Genomic DNA, 26,941 nt, shown 5'->3' with positions numbered 1-26,941 from the left:
TCACTCCATGTCCGCAGTTTGTAGAGTTGAAAAAAGACTAAACAAAACTCCACCTGATAAAGAACCCGAGAAGCAACAAGGTGATGTCATCCATAAAATATAATGATAATTATATGATTATATTTAAAAAATGTAAGAACATTGTTCCGTGTATTTTACCCTGTGTCTCCAGTTGGTGTCTCAGAATGAATTATGAATATAGAAGTGTTAGAAGTAAAAACTGCAGGTACAGTGCTTTGGCCTGATCTACTGTATGTCTCCCTTTTACTTGTAGATGTATTATTGATGGTCTATATTAAGCCATTGTCTGGCCTCTAAGTACTTTCTAAGTACCTCTGTCTGGGCTTATATTCTCTTTTCCTACTTTTCAGTTAAATTGTTGCTGAATTGCTCGTGATTGAAAGATGTGCGAGCCTCTGAGTGGTCAGAAAAACGCCTGTCATTCAAACAGTTTGTTGGATATAATCGACATCTAATGCTCAGATCGCATAATGGCCTGATCAACTAATAGAGACAGACAAAAAGGCTGTGTGATAGATGATGATCAACAGTGAGATATAAGGACAAGCTCTGCCAGTGACTTCTAGAGGCTGCAATATTCATGACCCTTACACCATATTAAAGAATTGCACACACAGCGGTGCTCAGAAAACATTTATCATCATTAAAATCAAAGCAGAGTATCCCCTTTGGAGCATTAATATGCTCAAAGAATTACACATTTTGGAGACAGTCCTCACAAGAAGAAACAACTGCATCACTTGTTTCAGCAAATGCCCCAAAACGACATTCGCTTAGGTCCAAGTGAGAAAGGCCTCTGGCATGTATAGTAATTTCTCTTTTCAATGGGGAGCAAAGGAGGAAGTAAAGTCAATATGTTACAGAGCCACACAATCTGTAGGGATGGATTGGTCAACAAAACGCCAGACTTTAACACACTTATAAGTATTAATCTTTTACAAGATTTTTAATTTGCCATTTGCTAATGACTCTTGCTCACTTCTGACTTCTCCTTTCCTCTAATTAAGTTGTGGTAAGCTTAATTTCCTGCCTTGAGTGGGACAGATAAATATTAAGTGGTTTAATGAATTTATACTGTTGACATCTTTTAATAGCACTAGTACATTGTTTTAAATCTGTTTTGATTTACAAAGACACCATGGGAAGGAAGAGCGGTGGTCAAGTCAAAGATGACTGAAAGCAGAGACCATGTATACAGTAAAGGGAGAGCTTCCGCGACTGATATAAATGAGGATGCATGCATGAGCAGCAGAGGAAAAGAAAGAAAAGAGAGAGCAGAACAAGTGTGTCTTAAAATGTGTGATAGGGCACAGATGGAGAACTTGTCTGTGTAGCACTTTCAGATTTTATGATGTGTGGATGCTCTCTAAGTTATTGCTTGGAGGAAAAGATCACATACGCTCGGTGAAGTTCTTTTTCTCCCTTTCCTTCTCTTCCTCTCTTGCTGTGAAGTCTTGGTTATTGTTACCTCCCTTCTGTCTTGCTGTTATAAAATAAGCCAACTGAAAAACAGCCCTTCCTCAAAAACAGGAGTTGACTCTAAATAAAAGACTTTACAAGTTAAGGTAGATAAACACTACATGATTTCACACAAATTTCACACCTACTATATGCTTCATTAGTTTGCTATTTGCAGTGTGGCCATTTAAATGGTAAGTGGATGCATTTATATCATTGTTTCATTCAAAGCATTTTACAGTTTGCCTCTCATTCATCCATTCATACGCAATTCACAACAATTTGACCATAGGGAGAAATTTGGGGTTCATTGTCTCGCCCAAGGACATTTCGATGTGGACTGGATGAGCAGGTGATGAACCCAGTGATCAGATGAATGACTAATAATAATAACTGAATGTAGCTGATAGCTCAGGAAAAAAAAGCTTTGGTTTCTAAAGTCAGCTTAAAAACGTAATTGTTTTATTTGAACAAACCACCAAATGTCCTGTTTCAGCACCACAGAGGGAAAAAAAATCCACATTTGTGTCAGTGCACACTGTATTTATTGTTTTGAGTAAGCTAAACTGATTTTTTAGTCCTTTTTTCTCTCTGGAAAAAAGCTGTCACATGCACACAAAAGATAATGTCCTCTTTCATGTGTTGTCTCTCACTGTCTTAATCCAGTGTTGTGTTCAAAAACAGAGTAACACACACAGGCTCATTAAAAAAATATAGTCAGGTAGCAGCTTGTATACAGTACTTGATGTAAAATAACATAATTTTGATAAATTTCAGGTGACCCTTTTCTGTCTATAGTCAGAATCAGCCACATGCTCCATCTGTCAAACTTCATTTGTATCGACCTGCTTTTGAAAACCTTCAGTAGTGTGTGAGAGATTGGATCCCATTTGTATTTATTTATCTGAGAATAATGGAATCGTCAGCAGATACCTGTGGACCTGTGGCACTGCCCAGAATAGAGATCAGTATTTAAACAAATTAAAAACTTATTTTCCACTTTAAAATTGGATTAGTGGAAGTGAAATGTGACCGGGCCTACTCCTTTAATTTGATACTGTCTATGTTTATTATCAGGCTTGAATTGTATTTCTGCTGCCAATTTTCTCAACTTCATTTTTTTTTCCTTGGCACTTTCTCCTTTCTCTCTTCATCCTATTGTTCTTCTGATTTTCTGTCTCTGTATTTTCGTGTCATCTTGCTCCATATCTTTATGTTTTCCCTCCCTCTCAGTTAATCTGTCTCTCCCTCTCTGTCTTTCTTTCTCTTCGCTCCACCCTTCATGTGGATGAAGGAGGCACATGTGGTAAGCAGCTGTGTCCGGTGTGTGCATGTGCATGCCTACATGTACATTTCTCTGTCCAAAGTATGGGCACCAGCTGTGGCCAGCAGCTGTGTGGTGTATTGTGTGTGTGTGCGCACACACGCATATGCAGGTGTGGGCGCGTAACCATTTTATGCAGCAGCTGTGTGTTTTGTGTGTGTTTGGTTAAGGACAGCTGTTTTGGAGCAGGTGATGATTTTAGGAGCCAAGGAGACAGTCAGCCAGGCAGGTGGCCAGGGGGACGACAGGCAGAGCTAAGCCCACTAAGATGTAAAGAGGGCCTGGGCTGGGTGTTAACTCAGCCAGGCCTTCTGGACCTCTGCTGGATGGTTAGTGGTTCAGGAAAGACCCAGCTGTGAGTGTCAGTGTGTATACAGGCCTCTAAACCTCCCAGACTCCACAGACAGCTTATTGATGGCTGCTGTATATAAATCACAGGCAGACAACTACAGTGATTCTTGTTTTGATGCGGTTTGGGTTTAAACTCACTGTAGTTCAGAACTAATCTGGAATCTAATCCTTCCACACTGCTGTCCCTCAAAATCAGATTAGCTCTTCAGGTCTGTATGCAAATATCACATGAGATATAGGGAAATGAGAGTACTAAAGTAGAAAAATAGACCACATGTAAGATAAGGAGAGAGAGATTAACCCCTTAATGCCGATTGTCGCGAATTCACATCATACAGCTTTAATCCACATTGCAGCCGAATTGCGCATGCATTTCTCTAATGCCGGTTTGTGCATATTCAACACACACCTAGGAACCTTTTGCAAGCACTGGTTTCTCGTCGGACCGGTCAAAGTGAAAAATACATCCGTTGTGTTGTTGTAATGGTTGTAAGCCAATTTTGTGGCTGTTTTGATTAAATAAATGAATTTTGAATGGCTTTTATGATGCACATTTATGAATTTTGAAAAAAAAGTATTTTTATTGCATTTAAGCATTAACGCCTGTTGTACCTAAATTTAAATCTATTGTATGTGCTACAGAAAAATTTCCAAACTCCTCTTAATTTAGGATCAATTTGAAAGCAAAAACACAAAGAATTATTTTTTTTTAATATAATTCTAAATAAATTCAGGCGACAAGGGGTTAAGCAAAAAAGCAAGACTGCATATATACAGTTGATGTCATGGAGGTGAAGAAGGGTAGTGGTTTCGAACTGTTGGAAGAAGAGAGAGGTGAGACAGTGGAGCAGTAGGCATCAAAAGACAGAGAAAGAAGACAGGACAGCAAGAAAGACGAAAAGAGATGACAAGGCAATTATACGCAAATAAGGCAAGGATGAAAAGAAAAAAAGGAGAAAGCAAGATATACAAGACTACAAAACATGGCAGAAAACTGTAGCTGTCAGCAAATTGTCAGACTAACTGCTGCCTATAAAGTGCGAATAGGAAGCGAATTGAACCCATATGGTTTCCTTCTGTCTTTCCATCTATATTGAGGACCTGTCTAAAACCTCATTAAGGCCTTATGACACCAGCCATACCTCCACTACTAAAATCAGACAGATGGTTATCAAGCTTTATGATGAGACACCAGCTGTGCTTATGACACAGAATGACATAGATAGTCTAATCTGGGAGGAAAACAAGCAAACAAATGCTGTGTTCACTTTTCATTCAAATACTAGCAATCCATTCCGTTACATAAGATAAAGCAACACACACACGGAAAATGAAGCATAAAACAGCTTCATTAAAGAGAAATGGTGCCATACAGCAGACTTTTTCAATGTCATGCTTCTAATAGGTTTGGTAACCATTGTCTAGCTAAGTGTAAGGACAATATCTTATCTTAAAAGCTTTTGAGAGGCAGTAGAAAGTGAATTCCTAACCATTTAAAAAGGCAAGTAGTTACAGGAATGTTAGTATTGATACTGCACAAGGCCTTTCTCTCTCTCTTTTGTATCGTTCCCAATCATACTAACCTAACCTGGGCAGAGTAAGGCAGAGACAAGTTAATGATAGCGTGTTACTGTAAGCTTCACTGTATAAGCTTTATTGTGTTGTGCTGAAATTAATGGACGGCCGAGTCCTGTTGTTGCTGTTTGGGATGCTCCAGTCATTGTGCTCCCCGCTTTTTTTTGTGCATTTAGCACGTTAAATTAATGGTGTGTCCTGTACTGTCGGGTTTTGTTTAGTGTCACTGCGATAAATCCGGTAAACTGCACTTTATTAGTTAAAAGAGCAGAACCCCTGACTGACAGACTCTGAGCTGAGTTTGCATGCTGGATTTCTGTGTGATAAAGAGACAGTTATTGTGTTTTTCTGTGGCAATTAGGATATTTTCTGCTTCTCTTTGAACAACTTCTCTCTCTCTCTGTCTTTGACCAACACACACACATGCATCCATGAGTCTTTACAGGCATTCTCACAAACCTTAAAGGCATAGATAGCGGTAGTATAACTCACCTGTGCTCACCTCCATCTTGATTTCAGAGACTTGTAAGCACGTCCTCTATTGTGCTTCTCATTTCGTTTTGTCAAGCCTCCCGGTCTTGAAGCTCACGTGGTACATCTGCCATCCTGCCATCTCTCTCTTTCTCTCCTCTCTGCTCAGTGTGCAGTATTTGTGCACACTTCTTAATATGCTGCAGCCTTTGCCTGCCAGCAAGTTTCACTCTTAAGAGGAACAGATAAAATCATATGACACTGTGGATTTAAGAGGCAGAGCCTAAGTAACCATTATTATTTATTAGACTCTAAATGGGGATATCCAACCAACCTGTTCATTATCTGCATAGCAAGTGCAAAATTGGTACAATCGCCAGTTTAAGGATGCGTGACTTTTAAAACAGAGACTGTCTGCACATTTTGTCACATGTGGTAATATAACAAAGTTGGTTTCATTCTAAGGTCCAGTGTGTAGTATTTAGGGGGCTCTATTGGCAGAAATTTAATATAATGTTCATAAGTATATTTTCATTAGTGTATAATCACTTGAAAACAAGAATTTTTGTGTTTGGAAAAATGTCTTTGGCTTTCTGTTGAGGGAACTTTGGGTAACACTAACTTCTGGGCAGACCAACAAAAATACATCATCCCTCCAACTCTCTATTCAGCTGATTGAAATCTGCAATCTCACAGCTAGATAAATCCTACACACTGATCTTTTAAAGTCTGCAGAACCTTTTCTATACATGGACATGGAGCATCAAGTACATATCAGTTTCCAAAAAAATAATTTATTACTGAGCCTCCGACTTAGTTTCAGTGATTAACATTGTGTCAGTTATTTCTCAACAGAACGCAAACTACCAAATTAGTTTTAACCCAAGAAAATAAAATGTATGATAGAAATGAGATACAAGGTGATAAGAGCCATCACTTTTTAATGGATATGTGAATATGTCAAAGGTGTTTGTGTACTGCACATAGTGTAGATGTGTCACACATGCACAATACGTATGCATGCACATACGCACAGACAAGCACATGCATTGGCATACATACACACTGAGAATATATATTATCTCTACTTCAATGACATGAAATATGAAAACACAGTCTGAAAATAGCAATTTGTTCTGTGAGGAAGAAAGGTTTTAAGAATAATGAGAGGATGAAGAATGGAATGTGGTGGTAGCACACACACACACTTGCACTCAGACACACACACACACACACATCTCATGTGTCATGCCTGGCCATTAGTCAAAGCTGTCACAGTATATACAGCACTAAGCCGAATCGTTAGTATGGCGATTGTCAGACATTCTTGAGTGGCCATTAGTGTGGGAGAACACGGTACAGCTATAAGATAACAAGTAACATCTGACTGTGTTTGCATTGTGTTTATCTCTTCTGAGGCTGGCCAAATAACTGAGAAAATGCTTTGCATTTTCTGTCATATGTCAAGGATGCTACAGCGTGCATTTTCATTCCTGCAAGATGTGTTAAATTTGGCTTTCCTAGGACTTTCCAAATAGATTACACAAACCTTGATTTAACCACCTGAATTAAAACTTAGCAAGTATTGAGGATAAAACATTTTTTAAACAAGCAGTTAACCAATTGGGAAAATCCTTCCTGTAAATTCACTGTGCTTGGTCAAGGTAACGGCTCTGAGTCACGAACACTTCCCATGAATAAATTCTTGAGGGAGAAATTTGGCTGGTTCCTGCTGTTGTGCGCTGCTCAGGGAACTCCACTATTATCACAGTGGGGATTGTGCAGCTGCACTGTTTTGTGACAAGAAGGTTGTTTTCTTTTTTTCAACCACCTAGAGTGATCTGACACAAGACAGGGATTATCAGTTTTTATCAATTTTAGAAAAGTCCTTCAGCAATGTCAGATCCAACCTACGAAATCTGACCCGGAGAAGCACATCCTTTCATCCAGTTAGATAAGCCTTTAAGGAGATGATCATTGTCCTTGTCCATGAGCTAGGTGGATCTTATACTATAGAATCTTATTTGATTTTATGGTCAGTTTTGTTGTTTTGTTTGGATAGATGAAATTTTACTTTACAAGCCTGATCTTTCACCTAAGTCTTGAAGTGTCTGTATAATCATTTTTAGTATTTATAAGAAACTTTTGTTCTCCAGGTGAGAGGCTTTGACAGTATCTGCATGTAGGGCAGCACCGCCTATTGCAGTCAAGTTCAGGACATATTGTATACAGGTGATGGATGGACTTCTGCTGCCTCTCTTTTTACACTTAATTGAGTATTTACCTGTTAGTTTATTTAGTAAGTATGACTTCATGATTTGATGAAATCCTCCCACAGTATGCTTCATCAGTTGTTCTGTAGACTCCTGATTGACTAGAACTATGATTTGAAGTTTACATGTAACATTTTGCATCCAACATTCAACAATATAAAGTTATCATTTTTATCAATTTCTTCTACCTCCACTTTTATTAACACACTGTCTTGGTGCTAGCATCACATCAATATTCAGTCTCACTGCCTGCCTGCCACAAACATGTATCTGGCATCTCCAGTATATGCTATGAGATATTTTTCAGTCAGTCAAGGGCGTTGTGATGGAAACATTAGGAAAATGTGTGTGTGCGTGTGTTTCTGTCCTTGTGTCTGTGTGCATGTAGGAAGATAAGTATTGAGCTGTCTAAATGTCGAGGGTGTGTAATTAAAGACAACCTGAGTGCTGTCAATAGGTGATGACTGCTACTGGGAACCGTGGTTTGCTCCATATTCATGTATAATTACAGACCATAGGACCCCTCGACAGGTGTGTGTGTGCACATTATGAGGTTGGAGGATGATTGCTCTGCACTGTTAGATAGATCCATGACAGATGTGTGCCTACAGGTGCCTGTGTGGTTCTGTGTGTGTATGTGTGTCATCAAATCCACATTGAGACATACTCCAAACCAAACCATGGGACACAATAGCAAATTTTCACCATCATTCAGTTCATCTTATTTTTCAGCAGTGCCATAGTTGCTTTCAACATCACACAGAATCTTGTTTGTGTCTCTGTGTGTGTGCCTGTAAATTGACTGTCTCTGCGTGTGTGCGAGGTTGCATAGTCGTGCACATGGTGTGCTTGCCTCCCTTTCCTCCCACTGCGTCTATAATGAAAAGCTAAATGGCCTGGGTTAGCAATGATTAAAGATGGACGACTACCTAGGTGGAGAAGGAGAAAACAGCGGTCGGGAAATGACAGTTTGAGGTAAATGACAGCTCCGCTATGTTTAGGATAAATGGATTGTGCAGCTATATTCAGCCTTCGCCATCAATTATTCAGCGACCCACCGACAAGACAAATCCCCAGTAACTCAGACTCCTCTGCAGTGGTGGTCGTGAAAGTTTTTAACCAGGTGACATGATTCGACCGGTTCCCTTTCCCGATTCCAATTTCTACAACTGGGATCCATTACATGTTCACATCAGCAAGGTGCCTCTGTGAATTTGTTCTTAATTGTTGACAATTAATTTACGTCTAAGAATGTAATGCCCTTGTTATGGAAGCTATCTATCTTGAATTTACCTGTGATATGTTGGAAATGTCACCCATGTTTCATCACCATTGTTCTCAGTGGAGAAGCAGCATAAGGACAGGTGTGACCACTGATTTCTGTGTGTGTGTTCATCTTCATTTGCATGTAGATGATGTGACATGTACTGTATGTCATTGCGCCTGCACAATGATATGCGTGAATGTGTGTACGTGGATGATATTGTACCAAGTTTGGCAGCGTGTTCTGATGACAGATGGGTGAGTGGGTCATATATTGTTCATAAGGCATGCGTTCATTATACAGTGGACAGGTCAATTGTGTAATCTAATAAGGGGAACCCAGATACACCACATTTTGTATGTCTAACTGTCTGTTACATTGTCAGACAGAGCATTGTTGTGTCAGGTTACACTGTGACTCAACCTTTCCTTTGTCATCATTCAGTTCTTCCAGTTTGTAGGGATGTTGAGCAATGTGTGTCTGTTTGTAACCTACTGATTTTGGTGTCTCCCTGACTTTTCTCCTGCTGCCACCACAAGGTTAACTTTTTTTTTTTTTACAGATTTTGTTTGACAGCTCTTGAATAGATTTCCATTGCAATTGGTACAGACAGTCATGGAGTTCAGGGAAAGAATCCTAATGACTTCAGTGATCTCTTGACTTTCTATCCAGTGCCACCAGCAGATCAAATATTGCATTTATCCAGTGAAATATCTCAGCATATACTACAAGGATTGGATAAAAATAATAAATTTGTCCACTCCCCAGAGACTGTATCCTAATGACTTTGGCCTTTCTGAGTCTTCTTTAGTGCTTCATTAGTCAAAAATGTAAATTTTTCCAATACTTTACCAATGATGAAAATGAAAACCAATGACACTACCAATGACAAGTTAGCATTGTCATTTTGAGAATGTTAGCATGCTGATGTTAGCATTTAGCTAACTTCACAGAGCCCCTAGCACAGCTCTAGACTCTGTCTTGTTATGTACGTATGAAGCCATGTAAACTGAAACATTCTCCTCTCGTCTCCTCTCCCTGTAGGATTCTCCTCCTCCCAACACTTATAATGTGAGTCAAACATTTGGGAAAGCTAATGGCCGGTCTTACTTACCACCCCAGAGTGAAGGAGCTAAGAGACGTCAGACCTGTTTCCTCTCTGCTGCACCGCGGAATAATTTCTTCTTGCCATGTGACCCCAGTATACCAGGTATTACACGTACACACACAGAATAGCATCACATAGAAAAACTGATCTAAATGCTGAACATTTGGAACATTACAGCTCCACCCTTTCACCATCATGCAGTCCAATTAGCTCCATCTCTGTGGGCCTCTAACCTAATATTTACCTCAATTACACTCCCATTGTCAGGAAGTGGGGACTTAGGGAAACTGTGAGGGAAACTAAGGGTTGAACCCAGATGCAGACAAACAAGGGGGACGTAGACTATGATAACGACACACTATGGGAAAACATTCACAAGGTACATGACATGGCAAGGTAACACAGACATAGACAAGACTAGATAACACTTACATGAAACGTTGCATGGACATCAACAAAGACAAGACAAGGAAAACCACTCACGACATGGAAGGACTCATAGATAAACCAAGGGATGCGCTAGATTAAAATTAAATAAATTTATTAATCACAACGAAAATCTACAACTGAGGAAACTATAATTAACACACTCTAGGGACAAGGGCTATACATACAAGGCAACACAGGGAAAAACTGAGCAATAGAAACACACTAACACAAAACACAATGGGGCATGGATGAGACAGAGGCAGCACAAGAACTAACACAAAACGTGGCGGACTATAACAAGACAAGACTAGAAACTCAATTACATAAACTGGGGCAGGACTAAAAACATAGACACGACTAGGAACAAACTACCAGGGAATAAAATAAAGAACAGAAAAAAACGCTCCCAAAGGAGGAAAACAAAAGCTATGAAAGACTTTGAGAACAACAGAAACAACACTACTAGGGAGACAACACTACTAATAAATAAAACAAAACCAAGGGACAATCTAACCAAGAACTGAAATTCGGCTATAGTTAGCGAAAACAAACCAAAGCTTGACTATGCAAATTATAAGAAAAGGAAAACTCAGAGAACACGGCATGGACAAGAACAAAGACAAGAAACAAACTTACAGGGACTGGAACAAAGGACAAAGACAAACCAAGGAGACATACACATGAAACACGACACGGACGTGAACAAAGATAACACAACAAAGAAACACTTGCGTGAAACAAGACTCGGACATGACAAAGAAATCACACAACAAACACTATGGGACTATGGCTAGAAATATAACAATAAGACACAGACAACACAGACTCTGACTATGACTATGGTGTCTCAGACAACGAGGAAGACACGGACTTAAATACACAAAGGGGGAACACTAATGACGCACAGGTGGAAACGATCAGACAATCACACGGGAGGGAAAACACAGGAAGTTAAGCAACACAAAGACACATAGCATGAACCTTCAAAATAAAACAGGAAGTAATCAAAACCAGGCAAAGACAAGACACAATGGGAAACTTAACAAATATACAAACAAGACAGGGCAAGGGTTGAGACTAAGACAATACAAAAACTCTTACATAAAACATGGCATGACTATGAAGACATTAGGGATAACACAGACTTGAACAGAGAAACGAACATGAACTAAGAAAACACTACAATGAACACTTACAAACTGAATAAGACAAAAGATCAACAAGAGAACACTAAACAAAAACCGGCGGGCAAGGCACAGGTCATGACACCGATTGAAAATGTTGTTTCAAAATTGATAGATTCATGACTTACTTGGATAATTTATGACTAGCCCCATTTCACCAAGGGACTCAACCCATGAGGCACCCCAAACCGTTTAACCAAAATCCAATTTGCATATAAATAGATTTGGACTGTTTGCAATAGTGTTTCTTCTTCATACACACACACACACACACACACACACACGCACCCACCCACACGCACCCACCCACACGCACCCACCCACACACACGCACCCAACCAACCACCCACCCACACACACACACACGCACACACACGCACATACACACGCACACACACACACACACACACACAAACACAGAAGCAGATATTCAGACACAAGAGTGTTGACACTCATACACACATACAGACTCACGTTGGGACACACATTGATATGTGCATAGAAACACACACATACAATCATTTTGCCCATTACTGAATTTGCATTTATGAATAGGCCTACAGTATATGGAACATTAGGGAACATTATATTCCTCATCATGCTGGGTCCCCTGCATTTTAATAATGGTAAGATCATTTAACTGTTCAGCATTTTTCAAACACACACACACACACACACACACTTAACAGTGTTTGTTATTTCTGTAATGCTCTGTGATATTAACAGTGACTCAAGGTGTTTATGTTGCACGCATGTTGTTTTTTTTTTGGTATTTGATTTAAATTAGTGTTGATTTTGCCAGTGAAATGTATGATGAAATATGTTTGTCAGCAACCTTTTTTTCCATGACTAAGTTGAGACGATGATGTCAAAGTTATTAAACACTTACAATAACAGACTATAACAATGCCACATCATTGTGTCAGTCTAAAAGTAGTGCACTAACTAAAAGCCGCACTCTTTATTATTCAGCCTGTATTTTTATTGATTATTATATTGATTAGATAAAATCTTAAATTAAATAAATTTGACTAAAACAAAAAAAATGTGGTTTTGGCTGGATTAGATTGACTGAAATGTTCAACATAATCCGATGACTAAAAAGAGTAACAAGGTTAAACCCATTAATGAGGACAGCTATACATGATTAAGACTTACAAGGACTTTTGACATACGACTAAGATTTAGATTTAATAGAAAAATAACTGATAAAATGAACACTAGTTTATATAAAGCCTCTTTCACACTAGACAAAAGTACCTATGGACATCCACTTACATCTGGCTTTTGTCTTCAGTGGGAAAGGATACAGTCAGTATTTATTCCCGGGTCAAATGACTCTGCTGTAATCAGCGGTATTTATTGGTCCCAGCTGCAATCGGATGATGGAAACATGACACCCAGGTGACACACTGATTTTCACCCCTTTTCCTGCACGATGATGACGTGCGTTTCAGTTCTGGACGAAGGCATGTAAATATTGCCTGATATCAGACAGAATGTTCAACTCATTTCCATTTCATCACGATCATCATCTCATAAAGCAAACTTGTTTGCAGGCAATGGGAATGGAATCAGACACCTATTTTTAGCATTTTAGCATATACAATTTTTGGTGTAAAAGTAGCATGTATGTACCAGTATGTCACATGGTGATTGCAGTTAGCTGGTGGGTCAGATAATCACCTGCTGCTGTCTTTGTGTCCTTAGCATAATTATAAATGCACTAAATAGGATGCGGGGTCCAGTGAAACAATTTCATAACAGAAAGTAGTTTCTATAATGTGTGAAAAGTTAGCAGTTTAGATTTGAATAAAAAGAAAAGGTTTATGGAAACAAGGTTGTGTATTGGACAGACCCCTGAGACTTAACTTCCTCACTGTGAATGTGAACATTTCTTCTTTCAATGAAAATGGCTTTATAAGAGTTTTGTTTTTACCTGAAACACTGCGACTAAGTGTGGCATTTTTTTATTCATCAGTGCCTCTTTGCTTGTGTGTAATCATATCAGCATGTGTTAGAATGTGTATATGTTAATGCGTTTCTGTACGCCTGCTTGTGTGTCTATGTCATAGTACGTTCATTACATAGGCACTGTTTCCAAAGGAAGTAGAAAAGAATTTCTAATACCTGCAGAGTTTTGGGTCCTATACAGAACCATGTGTATACCACATCTTGGTGTTAGACAGAAGGGCGGTTCAGTTTTCTTAAAGCCTGAGCTTTGATCATAGTACAGACACATGAAAAAAGCAAGCATACCCTGGTGACTCAGTTCATATTTATACTGTACAAGCCATGCTGCTGTGACTTTCCTGGTCCAGTATGTATGAAAAGGAGCAAAACAACCAGGGAAGGCTCTTACATAAGAGAGAAAAACATGATTAAAACCTTCTGTTAACCTTGAGCAAATTAGTTTATTAATGTTATGGTTGATTCAAATAAACAGCACTGCTACATTATCTGCCACAGCAGCTTTCCTGTATACCTCCCAGCGTTGCCGAGGGCAGAATGTGCAGAAAATTACAGAATTCAGCTTCAACCAGAATGTTTTAACCTACCTTAACCCCTCAAAAATGTAACACTTAAAACTTCAATAAAAAGCTTCAGTAGAAATTCTGTATTGGACAAGAATACAAATTTGTAACTTCCATCCATCTATACCTGCTTATCCGTTAGGGGGTTGCAGGAGGCTGGAGTTGATCCCGGCTCACATCGGACGAGAGGCGAGGTCACCATGGACAGGTCGCCAGTCAGTCACAGGGCTGACACATGGAGACTCAGTTCATACCTATAGGCAGTTTTAAAGTCACTAATTAACCTTAACTACATGAATGGGGGCTGTGGGAGGATTTGGATTATTAGTAATAATATCTTGAAAAATATCGTTTTGTAGGATATGATACTCAAACCTCATCTCTTTGCAAGTTTGCAGGGATACGCCAGTCTTGCCTGCCTCTGTTAAAGCATCTATGATTTATGTACCAGTGGATTATGTGTGCATGTGTCCATCAGGCCCTGGCCAGTATAATGTCAGCGTGAAATCCTTCCCACAAATGGCTCTGATCTCCTCCAGAGAAGATCGATTCAAAGTCTCCACGAACACCAACCCTGGACCTGGTGCTCATCAGGTAAACATGCTGTTAAAGTTACATTTAACTCTCATGAAACATTCTTACCTCCCAACACATTCTACATGACTCCTTGAACAGCCAACATTCAGTGATAGTGCACTGACATCAGTGTATGTACAGATGCGTGCATCCTTGGTGTTTCTGTATAACCAAGAGTGAGAGTATGATGAGATATGAGACCCTGTTTGTGTGTCTGATGAGGCCACAAATACACTGTGTGTCTGACATTATGTCATGCTGTGATCCTTAGAGGTTCTCTGATTCTCAGATTTCTCTCTGTGACCTTGAGGCGCATGGGAGAAATTGATTGCTCTGTAAAAAAATCCAAACTTAGTAAGTTTCTGTGGATCTCCACTGATGCAACACAAGGTTGAATGATGTGGTTTCCTGCTCGAGGCAGCTTTTCACTTTGGGAGAGAATTGCTCTTAATTAACCTGCCTGGTTAAATTAGGCTGGTAAAAGTGAGTGCATTTTTATGAAGTGTAATGTTGTCTAATTCAGCCACCTTAGTCTACTGACAGAGACAAATGCACTGTATGGTTGAAGCATGCTGTAATACAGTTGTAATGAAACCTAACCATGTCCTAATCTCTCTCTGCTCCATTTCAATGTGTTTTAATAGGGATTGCAGCAGCTTTGGGTTACAGTTGCTGGTGATTGTGTGTGTGAGTGTGTGTGTGTGTGTGTGTGTGAGATGATTGAAAGAGCTAATGCTGCTTCCAGTCCCTGCTGACATTGAGTGGTGAACATCAAAGACAAAACCACTGCGTTTGATTTAAACCTCGCTACACAGTTCATCATCATGTTCATGTCCATGGGTGTAATGTTATCACAGGGCTCTTTCTTCTCTTTCTCTCTGTCTGCATGTCTCCCAGTCTGTCTGCTGAGTCTATGTGGATTTATCTCCTCAAATTTTTCCCTCTCTTCTCTTCTGCAGTTCACTGTCTCTGTCGCTCCTCTCACTGCCTGTTTCCGCCTCTTTGTGCCTTTCATCCTGTTCTCCCCCATTCCTTCTGGTTATGTTGCAAAAAGTTTCGGTGTGACCATCACAACCATCGTTGGCCAGCTGGTGTCAACAGTCGACAGATAAAATCACACCGGGTTCGGTGTTGAATGCTTGTCATCTGATCCATTTCCTGCCCATCATTCTCATTTAGATTGTTCTAAATGTTTTTTCTTTTGGGAGGGGAAATGAGACCAAAATGGTGCTATGAGAGAAATGATAATCACAGATGACAAGCTAGATGCAATCACGTCAAGGAATTGACGTTTTATAGAAAATGGTTTCACAGTCAGATTTGCAGGAAAAGGCTTGGGAGCGCACAAAGAATCAGAGCAGCAATGAGAATTCTGCTTGGAGAACAAAACCAGCTTTAATAAAAAAACATGAACTTGAACTCAACATGAACTCAAATTGTCAAAAATTGCACAAGGAAGATAATGGAGATGGAGAGAGCTGAGGCAGCAAACGGTATTGACATGAGCGTATCAGCACAGTAACTGTGAGAGATATCAGAGTATAACTGCCACACTGGACATCTTCTTGATGATGATTGGACATTACCAGCCAGGTGGTTGCCAAACAGCTAATGAATGAAGCAGCTATTGCCAATCAGATGATGCAAGCGTGACTTAAGTGCTGCTTGAACATACACTATGATCTACTTCACTTCATCTGGTTTCAGTCCAGAGCCACAGCTCAGTTCACCTTCACTTCGCTCTACATGAAGTTTAGCTATTTCCAACTCTCTCTGAAGATTCTACACTCTGTGTTGCCAATGTCTCTCTCATCCAAATATAGCATTTTTTGTTGTCCATTTCATGCAAATTCATCATAAATTAGCAAGGCAAAGTGTTTTCAATGGATGTACATTTTGGTACAGGAACATGTGAGAATTTGTGTTCTTGCACGGTTTGATTGCTTGAATATGATATATGAATATGATTGGATGTGACTAGTCAGCTGGTAGCCAAGCAGCTGATGAATAAGCCAGTGATTGTGAAGCATGAACAAAGCAGTTCATGCTAACACCACTTCATTGCTCAGTCTGACTGAAAGCCATCCTCTGTTCCAGTTCATCAGGTTTCAGTACAGAGCCACAGCTCAGGTCAGATTCACCTCTCTTTTCTGCACAGCATACAAATGTTTTGCCTACATCTCTATATCCAACATCATCTGAATTTTGCATTTTTTCTGCTTTTCTTTGTCTTTTCTATGCAAATTTAACCATTAAACTGTTTTCAGATGCCCATTTCTATTTTGGGACAGGAACATGACAGAATTTGTGTTTTTGGGGGGTTTAGCAAGCGATGCTACTATAATTACAGTTTATTTGTCTTCCAGTCTGTTCCAGTCCTCGTTCATTCAATTTGTTGTTTTTTTGGACCGTCAAGATCATTAAATTCTGTTGATGCAAAAGTCATTATGTGTGGGCTACATGTCTAGTCTAGTGGTTTCAATAATCTTAACATTAAACAGGGTGTCCCAATGTGTAAGTGTGGCATTTTGCATTGCATTGTACATGCTAAACCTCAGTAACACAGGCAGAGTACAGTGCATAGTTTTCCCACATACATTTTTATAACCTCTATCTGCCTATGCAGAAGTATGCTTGTGGATGTTCTTTCATCCTCGTATGCTGTGTTTTTCCTCTTTTAATCTGCTCTCCCCGTCCCTCCTCCTCTCACCCTGTCTCTCTGCTCCATTTCTCTCTGTTAGGAGGGAAAACTGCAGGAATTTTTACACCAGTAGCCAGTAAAACTGTTGAAGTGTCTCCCTCTACTCTCTTCTCTTCACCTCTCCTCTCCCATCTAAAGGTAAAAGAAATTAATCAACTAAGGCATTAAATTAAAAGTAGAATCAAAATCCTCCATTTTGGCGAGTCAAGTGTTTGTCTATAGCCACTTTAGTCAAACCAGAGTACGTTGGGAGATAATTGGCTCAAAGTAAAAATGGATTAGGTTTGGCAAACTTTGTAGCAGTGAAATAACACGATTAGATCTTCCATACCGGCAATAATCAGACTAATAAATAAGTAGGGGGTTTGACTCTACTTTCTGTGGAGTTTGCGTATCTGGATTCACCGTTTTTCTCCCATAGTCCGAAGACATGTTTGTCAATTGGAATCTAGACACCCAGCTAAGAATAAGGACAACAAATACTGAACAAATAAAGGTAAAGAATGGCTTAGAGTAAAGAATAGTCAGGACTTTGGCATTAGGTGTTTATTGACACTGTTCACATGTTATGAGAGTGATGGCCTGTGGAAAGAAACTGTTCTCGTGTTGGGTTGTTTTGGCGTACAGTGTTCAGTAGTGCCTCCCAGAGGGCAGAAGTTGGAACAGGTTGTGGCCAGGGTGTGATGGGCCTGCAGTAATATAGATACAGTACAGTACAGATGCAGTGTAATCATTTAATGTTATTTTGTGACATGTTCATGTCTTTTTTAAGGATGTCAACCCCCTGCAACATTTAGAGGCGCTTGTTAATGTTTCAACTGCCATACACTCTCACTCTCTGTGTGGCACACTAAAAAAAAAAGGACGCACACCTGCCACAAGAAGCACTACAAACTATATGTACTATATGTGTAAATACCCTATACAAGACATATTGTGATTCATGCCATATAGAGAGTGATGCATTTGTGAGTGAGATATTTCATGAGTCAAGTTAGCTTCAGGAGTTTCAGTTCTTTTTTCTTTCAGTGGAATGCATGTCTAAGCTCTTGTCTCAGTAATTAGCTGTGTGACTGTGAATCTATATGACACCACAGGCCATACAGAGTAAAAGATGGTGTGAAGCGGTGCAGAGAGGGAGAGAGAGATAAAAGAGCGCTGAAGACAAGCAGGTAGAGAGAGTGGGATGGCAGCGATGAGAGAGAAGTAGGGATGGGTGATAGAGAAAGGGGAGACGGGGACAGAGGTGAGACAGCGATGAAAAGGTGGTGGAAAAGCATAGGGAGGAGAAGTGTAGAGATATACAGCAGCAAATGGAGCAGCTGAAGAGGGTAGTTAAATTCAACAGCTGAAAATGTGTTCCAAGGGCCTGCAGTCTGAAGCAGACGGCTGCGTAATGGAATAGTATCTATTTAAGCATCAGTGTGTGCGTATCTGCTTCCATCCATACATGTGCCTGTAATGTCACAAAGCTCTACTTTCTACTAAATCTACTTGAGTGGCATTAGGTCACAGTGAGGGCTCATTTACTGTTTCCATTAAATGCCCCATGTTAGGTATCTGCTTCTCTGAAATTACGCTCCATTACCTTTCTCATGCACGACACTGTTCTTATTGGTTGAGCTTAATTTATCAGAGAAGGGAGTGTGGATGGAACACGGGAATATAAAAAGACACTGGGAGCAGATGTCAAGCAGACACAAATATTAATTAAATGCTATGATTTCTGCTGATGTATAAGCCTGCCAAGTGCAAAGCACATGTAGAGCCAAACAAAAAAAAAAGGCTCAAGTTTATTTGAAATTCATTTTGAGTCGGAACAGAAAGTGTCCTAAACACAGCTGACATTTCATCAAACCCTCCTCAGGGTGTGTTGTTTAAGTTTCTACATGTGCTTCTTCTAAGTGAGAGTTTTTATACTTCTACTTTCAAAGTTTCCGCGTGGGAAGCACTGCCACCTGATACCATCTTATCATGTTCCCATTTCTCTGAAGGGGCCAGCAAGGTAATGTTCCTCATTATTCAAAATGCACAAATTTTCCACCATTGCTGCTTGTCAATACGCCACACCTCAACAGACAGCAGCAAACAAGCTTCTTTGTTGTCTTTTCATGTGAAGTTTGCATGTTATTTGGTGAATAGGAAACTTACATGTCTATACAGTGTGTGTGGTGTGTGTTTGTGTGTGTGTACCCCTGAGGACAGACACAAAACAGTGCAAGCTGCATGAGCCCCCTATAGCTTTTCAAATAGACATGATTTTAAAATTCACATAATAATCGACAAGATGTTTCTGAGTCCAAAACACAGGAGGTAACCTACTGGAATAGCCATTATGGCACACTGCAGAGGGATCTAAGGCTAACCTTGTTGGGTAACCTAACTACCCTGTCATATTCCTCCATGCACTCTGCTGCCCCGTATATACATAATTTTGTATGAGTCCTCGCTACACGGTGGCTCGGTGGCTAGCAGCGTCGTTAGCACAGCTAGAAGATCCCCGGTTCGATCCCGCCTGGGGTCTTTCTGTGTGGAGTTTGCATGTTCTCCCTGTGCAGCGTGGGTTTTCACCGGGTTCTCCAGCTTCCTCCCACAGTCCAAAAACATGCTGAGGTTAATTGATAACTCTGGTTGTTTGTCTGTATATGTAGCCCTGTGGTAGGCTGGCGACCTGCCCAGGGTGTCCCCTGCCTTCGCCCGAGAGACAGCTGGGATAGGCTCCATTGTCTTGCCTCATCGTGTTTGTGTTTTGTAAAGTTTCCCATTGGGTGTTGTCTTTGCCTGGTTTTTGTTACATCCTGTTTTGTTTTGAAGGTTCTTGTTATGTGTCTTTGGTTTACTTTACTTCCTGTGTTTTCCCTCCTGTGTGATTGTCTGATGTGTTTCACCTGTGTGTCATTAAGTCCGTGTCTTCCCCTTTGTCCTTGTCGGGTCGTTGTCTGCGTTACCTTGTCTTGTCCCCTTGCCGTCTACCACAGCCACAGTCATTGTCCTAGCCATAGCGCCCATTGTGAGTGTTTGTCGTGTGATTTCTTTGTCATGTCCGTGTCGCGTTCCAAGTAAGTTTGCTTCTAGTCTTGTCATTGTATCTTGTCATTCTAACAGTCTATGTAAGTGTGTTTACTTTGTTCATGTCCAGGCCGTGATTTATGTGAGTGTATCGTCTTGTTCTAGTCTTAGTTCATGTTCATGTCTTGGTTTATGTAGTGTTCCCCGCCCTTCGTATTGTCTGTTATTCCCTAACTGTCTTTGAGTTTTCCATGCCATAGTCCTGTTGTGCGTGTTATTTGTTTGTACGTGCATAACTTATTTTCTGTTTTCTTTTCATAGTTTTGTAGCTTGCCGATTTGTTTTCTTCGATAAAGAGTGATTTTACGTTTGAGTACTTTTGTTATTAGATTCTTGTTTTTTTCCGTTTTTAGGAGTGAACTTTGAGTTGATAGTTTTTCTTATCTAGTTCTGTCAGTTGTGTTTTCATAGCTTTTGTGTTTTCCTCCTTCGGGAGCGTTTTCTGTTCTTTATTTTATTCATAGTTTATTCCTAGTCATGTCTATGTCTATAGTCCTCCCACAGTTTATGTAATTGAGTTTCTAGTCTTGTCGTAGTTCCGCCAGGTTTTGTGTTAGTGAGTTCTTGTGCTGTCCCTGTCTCATCCATGCCCCGTTGTGTTAGTGTGTTTCTATTGCTCAGTTTTTCCCTGTGTTGCCTTGTATGTATAGCCCTTGTCCCTAGAGTGTGTTAATTATAGTTTCCTCAGTTGTAGATTTTCGTTGTCTCAATAAACGTATTCATTTGATTCTAGCGCATCCCTTGGTTTGTCTGTGTTCATGTCCTTCCGTGTCGTGAGTGGTTTTCCTTGTCTTTGATCATGTCCATGCCACGTTTCATGTAAGTGTTATCTAGTCTTGTCTTTGTCTATGTTCCCCGTTGTGTTTGCATCTGGGATCAATCCATAGTTTCCCTAAGTCCCACTTCCTGACAAAATGAAGCAACACCTGCAAGCAGACGTCCAACTCCAGTTCGCCACCACACTCTAATTGGCCTGCTCTTCTCACAGCAACATATATCCAATGCACCCTTTTTATCACGGAGTGCTCAAACCATCACTACTCTGTACTTTGTGCCTCCACACTGCTCACCTGGACGCCATGCTGTCACTTGCTGCTCTTCAGCCCCGCCTCCACCGCAGCATCCACCTTAGGCTAGGCAAGGAAATTATCGTCGTCGCTCTCTGCTGCGCTGAGCTTGATGTTCGGGGAGTGATGACAGCAGAGTCTTTATGCCACACATCACTGCTGTGCATCGTCTGCATTCACATAATCTACAGCGTGTTGGCTGACTGAGGCGCTGATGAAAACAAGCTGTTTCTGAAAGGTGTTTTTATCGTTATCACATCAGCAGCAGCTGATCGTTAAAACACTTAAAATCACCTATGTTTACACCTCAATACTGTCCTTTTGGGGAAACAAGGGCTGAGGCAGCATGGCATTTAGCACCAAAAGCCTCTTACAGCTATTTTTCTTCTTTTTTATTATTGGTTTTTCCAACAAATACAAAAAGAAAACAACATATTTTGCAGACATACTAACACAAATACCTGTACAATGTGAAAGAAGCCCTAAAAATTAAAATAACATAAAACAAGAATAAATAAATAAAATAGATGGATTTAATGTAGCTTAGTGAGATGAAGGCCTAGAACATAAACATAATAATGTAGCATTGAAGCCATCTATCCAATAGAGTCATAAGGAAGTATGGAAAGAAAATGTCTAAACCTTACTGCTCCGTGCTCTCCCATCTTGTGTCTCTTGAATTAGAGCCATCACCGCATTTCAAATGATTAAATTCAAAATATAACTTATCACAATGAATCTTATATCCCAAAATGCCTCCTTCACAGATTTAAGAATATATCCAAGGTATGTTGGAGGATCTGATTATGTTAGCAAGATGCCATCTGCAAAAGACTTATTTTCATGTCCTACTAGGGCTGCAATTCCTTTGATGTAGTGGTTTTCTCTAATCAGTGTGGCCAAAGGTTCTCATAACAAAAAGCAGCACAGGACTCAAAGGGCAACCTTGAGGTGCCCCCCATCAGAGTTCAAAATCTGAGAAATGGTTCAGAGACTATGCTATTTGTGATTTAGGTGTTGAGTATATTAGTGAAATATGATTTACAAAATTGTCAGTCAATTAGGGGTGAGATAGGTCGATAGATGTCATTCACAAACTGTGTCAGGTTGGTGACCATTTTCTTTGGCCTCATTGAAAACCTTTGTTGTTTGTCAACTAATTTGGATGAGAAAGTTTTACAGAAGTAATACTGAACGTGTGATCACAGGAGGCTTTACCACTCACCATGTTGTCGATGGCAGGAGTAGTTAGAGCCAGTCGTTGTGTGCCAGTGTACCAGAAGCTAATCCAGTTGTTTGTAGGGATATGAAGGATGTCAGTGGTGAAGAATTGTATTGTTGTTCCATATTTTCTGATAAACTGTAAACCTCCCTGATTAGTAGATTATTCCTCTGGGAAAAATTCACTAAATAGTCCTGTTTCTAAGATGGGCCATTTGTCAAGGACTTGACATCTTTCACTTGGTTGATGCGAGTGGATAGCTCTGATTCTGTCCAGGTAGTTGTAGCTTGTATTGTTGGAAGATGTGACTGAAACTAGAGAGCATGCTTGGGACATGTCTCACTCCATGGACGCCATCTACGAAAGCCCTCTTACGGTTGTGGTCGATTGTTGGGAGACTTTGTTTGCATCCCATTTTCCACCTACAACCAGCATTGGCAAGTTTTACCATTAGAGGTGGCAGATCTGACAGAACACTTTTCACTGAACACAAATCGAATCAATTGTAACGACACTGACAAACAACCTATTTTGTTGTTTATGTGTGTGTAGCAACATAAAGGCATCTCGTAGTGTGTGGTGAACATACACATTTCTGCGTGCTCCACATGCACAGAGACCACCAGTCTTTGTTTTGCTGCTGTGGATGTATGCATGTATGGGGTAAAGCTTGTGCTGCCTTTCTGTGTCATGTACTGGATGTGTGTTGTGGGAAAGACTTTGCATCTCCCACCTTTCGCTCCTGTGCTTGTGTGCACATTTGTACATGTCTGCATACATACTGAGCAACATCATCACCAACTCCCTGCATAGATCCCCTTTCCCGTCTCCCCTCTTTGACCTAATGAAACATCCCATAATCTCCCTCATCATTGCTATGCCGGTGGTGTCGTCACTTCCAAGGGCTCTTCCCCATCTCCCCGACCTCCTGGGCAACCCTGAGGGTGACCTGGAGTTGAACCCGCAACCCTTTTCCCATTAGGATCGATACTGAGATCTGAGCAGCCCCGCCAGTGTGCTTAAATCCTACTATGTTACCTCTGGCATACTGATGTGTGTATGTGAGCTGGGATGTTAGGGAAGGGGGGCAATGAAAGAGAGATATAGAGAGAGGAAGCGTTGATAGCATAGAGGCAGATTCCTCTGGATGTAGCTGGGTGGGAGGGATGGCAGGTCAAGTGGGTGTGTGCATATAACATACGCATAACTGTTTATAACGTGTAACGTTACTCTCTCTACAGGTTTGTTTTGCTTTTTGGGTTTGAGTAATGTTTAAAGTTAAGGTTGTCATGCAATGGATAAATAGTAAAAATACATTTTTTTAGAATAACAGTTCAGTGACCTTTTCTGCTGATTCGACAAATGTCCAACAGTGCCAAGAGTTGAACAAAAACCAGGTGAGGATGAAAACCAGCGATATGTCTTGGTCAGAAATAATCTGCTTCACATAAATGAGTCAGTCTTGCCAGTAATTTGAGGTGGACAAATCAACTCTGGACTACCTTAAGATATCTGAGGTTTGTGAGTTGTGAAGTTAGGGAAAACTTTACAAATTTTGTGAGACACCTCATAAAAATGATATAAAAAATATTGTGTTGGTTTGTTCCAGTGTGTTGCAGTACCATGTAGGCTAAAATAATATATGATTTGTTAATAGCAGATCAGCTGCACAGTCAAGTACCAATGCACACACAGTTTTTTCTTTACTGTATCATTCATTTCCCACCCGTGTTGCTTTTATTTTTCACGCAGCCCGTGGAAAAATGATATTTTGGTCCTTTCATGGAACAGAATAGATGTATAATGAGTAATTAGGCGTGATTCTTTCAGCCTTCTCTCTTGCATGCTTTCTAAATTTGAACATTTTTTGTTGGCTACAAACAAATATCTGTATGCCTGTGTGTGTGTAGCCTACGGATGCCAGCACGTTGTACGGATTGCATTTACACCTACCTAAGATGTGAACACTGTGTGAGCCAGACTACGTCCAAATGTGGTCAGGCAGATCCACATTCCTATCACGACACATTTACACCTCGCATTAACATGCGTTTTTCCTTATCCAGATAACATGATACATCGCATTTTAACACCATGTGTGAATGGGGTCTTGGATAACTCCTCAGTTCCGTTGGGACACTCATGTCAAGGCTTCCACCTTTTTTCTGCAAAAATCTGCATTTTAGCGGCTCTGCTCATGTGATGTGCTGGAACCAGCAGCTTGACACACACATCATTTGGTGAACCTGAACATCTGTTAAAAAGAATGAAGAACATGAGCCTGTAGAGGATGCATGGCTCAGCGCTGTTTTATGCAGACTGAAAGAACAGCAGATGTTTACATGGACCATCTGCAAGGGATGATGTTGTGGGAATATTTGATTGGATGTTGTGTGGAACATGTGACTATGAGATGACCTCCATACCTGCCTGAGCTACCATGAGGTTCCATCCTTCAAGGAGTTCTGTGTTTTTATGGCTTGTCCATTTCTTGGAAGACACTGTAAAGATGTATCACATGAGGCTGTTGGCTTTAGTAAGCTGGTCCATACACTGTCAAGGGATACAGTTTATGTGAAGTTTTATTAGACTGTTAAATGTAGTAAAAACCAGGAAGTTTGGTGGAAAACGCCAAGAACTGAAGATTACTCCTGTTTTAAAGACAGAGGACAACCATCCATCACCCCTCACTTCATCATACTGGCCTCCATTCATTCATTAATTTTTATTTGTTTCCCTGTATATTTGTGTGTCTTTATGCCATAGATCAGGGGTCCACAACTACAATTGCCAGCAAGTTTCTGAGCAGACACTGTCGGGAGTGGACTTTCGAATACGAAAATTACATTTATTTAGGCCTAATTAGCCTATTATTGTTAATATTTTCACTTTCTTACAAATTAATGTTAGTCCCATGAGCCTATATCAGTGTGAGCAGACCCACAGTTCAACTCAAATGAATGAGTCCTTGTCTCAACAAAAACCTGCTCTTTAGGATCCCAGAGTAAGCTCCCAAGTAAATAAACGCCTGTGACACCTCTGGCTTCGTATAGACAAGATTCATGATTCTACGACAACTCCAGAGTTAGCTACTGTAGCCCAGCCAGTAAGCTTCTGTCAGCTCCAGGAAATTGTCACAATGATGGTGGGTCCACAAGTAGAGAAGATAGAGTTGGAAATTGATCCAGTTCTTTAGAACAGGTGAACTATAAATGTTGGATGTTTTGGCTTGCTGTCAGGGTTGGCAAACTAATCGTCGATCACTCCCTCAGGATAGACTGGGCCTCTTTCACTGGTGAGTAACTAAATGTGTGCACTTTCTGAATTCATTGATATTCTGTGGGCCAGAGGGGAAAGCTTTGGTGGGCCTGCAGGCCGCCAGTTATCAATCACGGCCATAGAGTATGTTCTGTTCACTGAAAAAGTCTGTTTACAACTTTTTGTAATTGCAAATCAATATTTCTTTATTCATACTTATTTTCACTAGCTTATTTTCATAGTTTAACATCAGCCCGTTATCCGAATCTTTTTCTGATGTAGTACTGTACAAAGGGTTGCAAAAAGTGACTGATGTGTTGTTTAATGCAAAACAGTTATCAAAACACAACAAACTGTAAATTTACATTTGCACTTTACATTTTACCTTTGTGTTTATATGTAAGTCTGCCCCCATTGGGCATACCCACATATTTCACACAAACACAGTCGATTACTTTTATTTTACCTCCATGATCATCCCTCATTTCTGTTCTGTTTGTGTCTCTGCAGCTGAGTCCAGGTATCATGAACACAGTAATGAAAGGCACCTTCAATGTGACCCTCAGCAACCCTCTGGGTCCCTGCTGCTCCCCCCGTGTGGCCCCTGGCCCCTCAACAAACCACAAGACCTTTAACACTGTCGCACCTAACACCTTCACTGCCACCAGCACTTCTTAGAGCTCTTTGTGGGTCAAAGTTGAGAGGTGAAAGGTGAGTGGAGTCACACATCTTAAGGTCACACATCTCAATTCATATTCTGGGCTGATTTTTCATGAATATTTATGGTTCTTTCCATTTCTGTTGAATGTATAATAGATAATGTGTGAGCTTATTTCCAGTTGTTGAATGGGATCTGGTATTGTGAAGCTTTTTAATTAAATGAACAGAAATGTGGTGAGATCTAAATATTGCAATAATAATAATACGTATTGCAATTCAAAATAAATCTTGAGGAGATTTTCTCAACAAGCTGTTTTTGGATGAATTGCAATAATCATCAATCATCACTTTCTGCTTTGTTTGAGTCTCTTTATGTTGGCATTATTTCTACTTGCT

The 26,941-nt window shown here is 40.3% G+C and overlaps 1 protein-coding gene across 1 annotated transcript in view; it reads left to right on the top strand.

Moving 5' to 3' along the window:
- stpg2 (sperm-tail PG-rich repeat containing 2) overlaps positions 1-26,563 on the top strand; it is a 58,284-nt gene extending 31,721 nt beyond the window's left edge. The window contains exons 11-13 of the mRNA XM_041937967.1: positions 9,782-9,947; positions 14,471-14,586; positions 26,396-26,563. Coding sequence (XP_041793901.1) covers positions 9,782-9,947; positions 14,471-14,586; positions 26,396-26,563 — 450 coding nt within the window. The remainder of the gene's footprint in view (positions 1-9,781; positions 9,948-14,470; positions 14,587-26,395) is intronic.
- Positions 26,564-26,941: the final 378 nt, after the last annotated feature.

This window comes from Chelmon rostratus, chromosome 5 (assembly GCF_017976325.1).
Source record: "Chelmon rostratus isolate fCheRos1 chromosome 5, fCheRos1.pri, whole genome shotgun sequence".
In the NCBI taxonomy this organism is placed as follows: Eukaryota; Metazoa; Chordata; class Actinopteri; order Chaetodontiformes; family Chaetodontidae; genus Chelmon; species Chelmon rostratus.
Note: the sequence above shows the minus strand (reverse complement) of the source record. Positions and strands in the feature narration are given on the sequence as shown.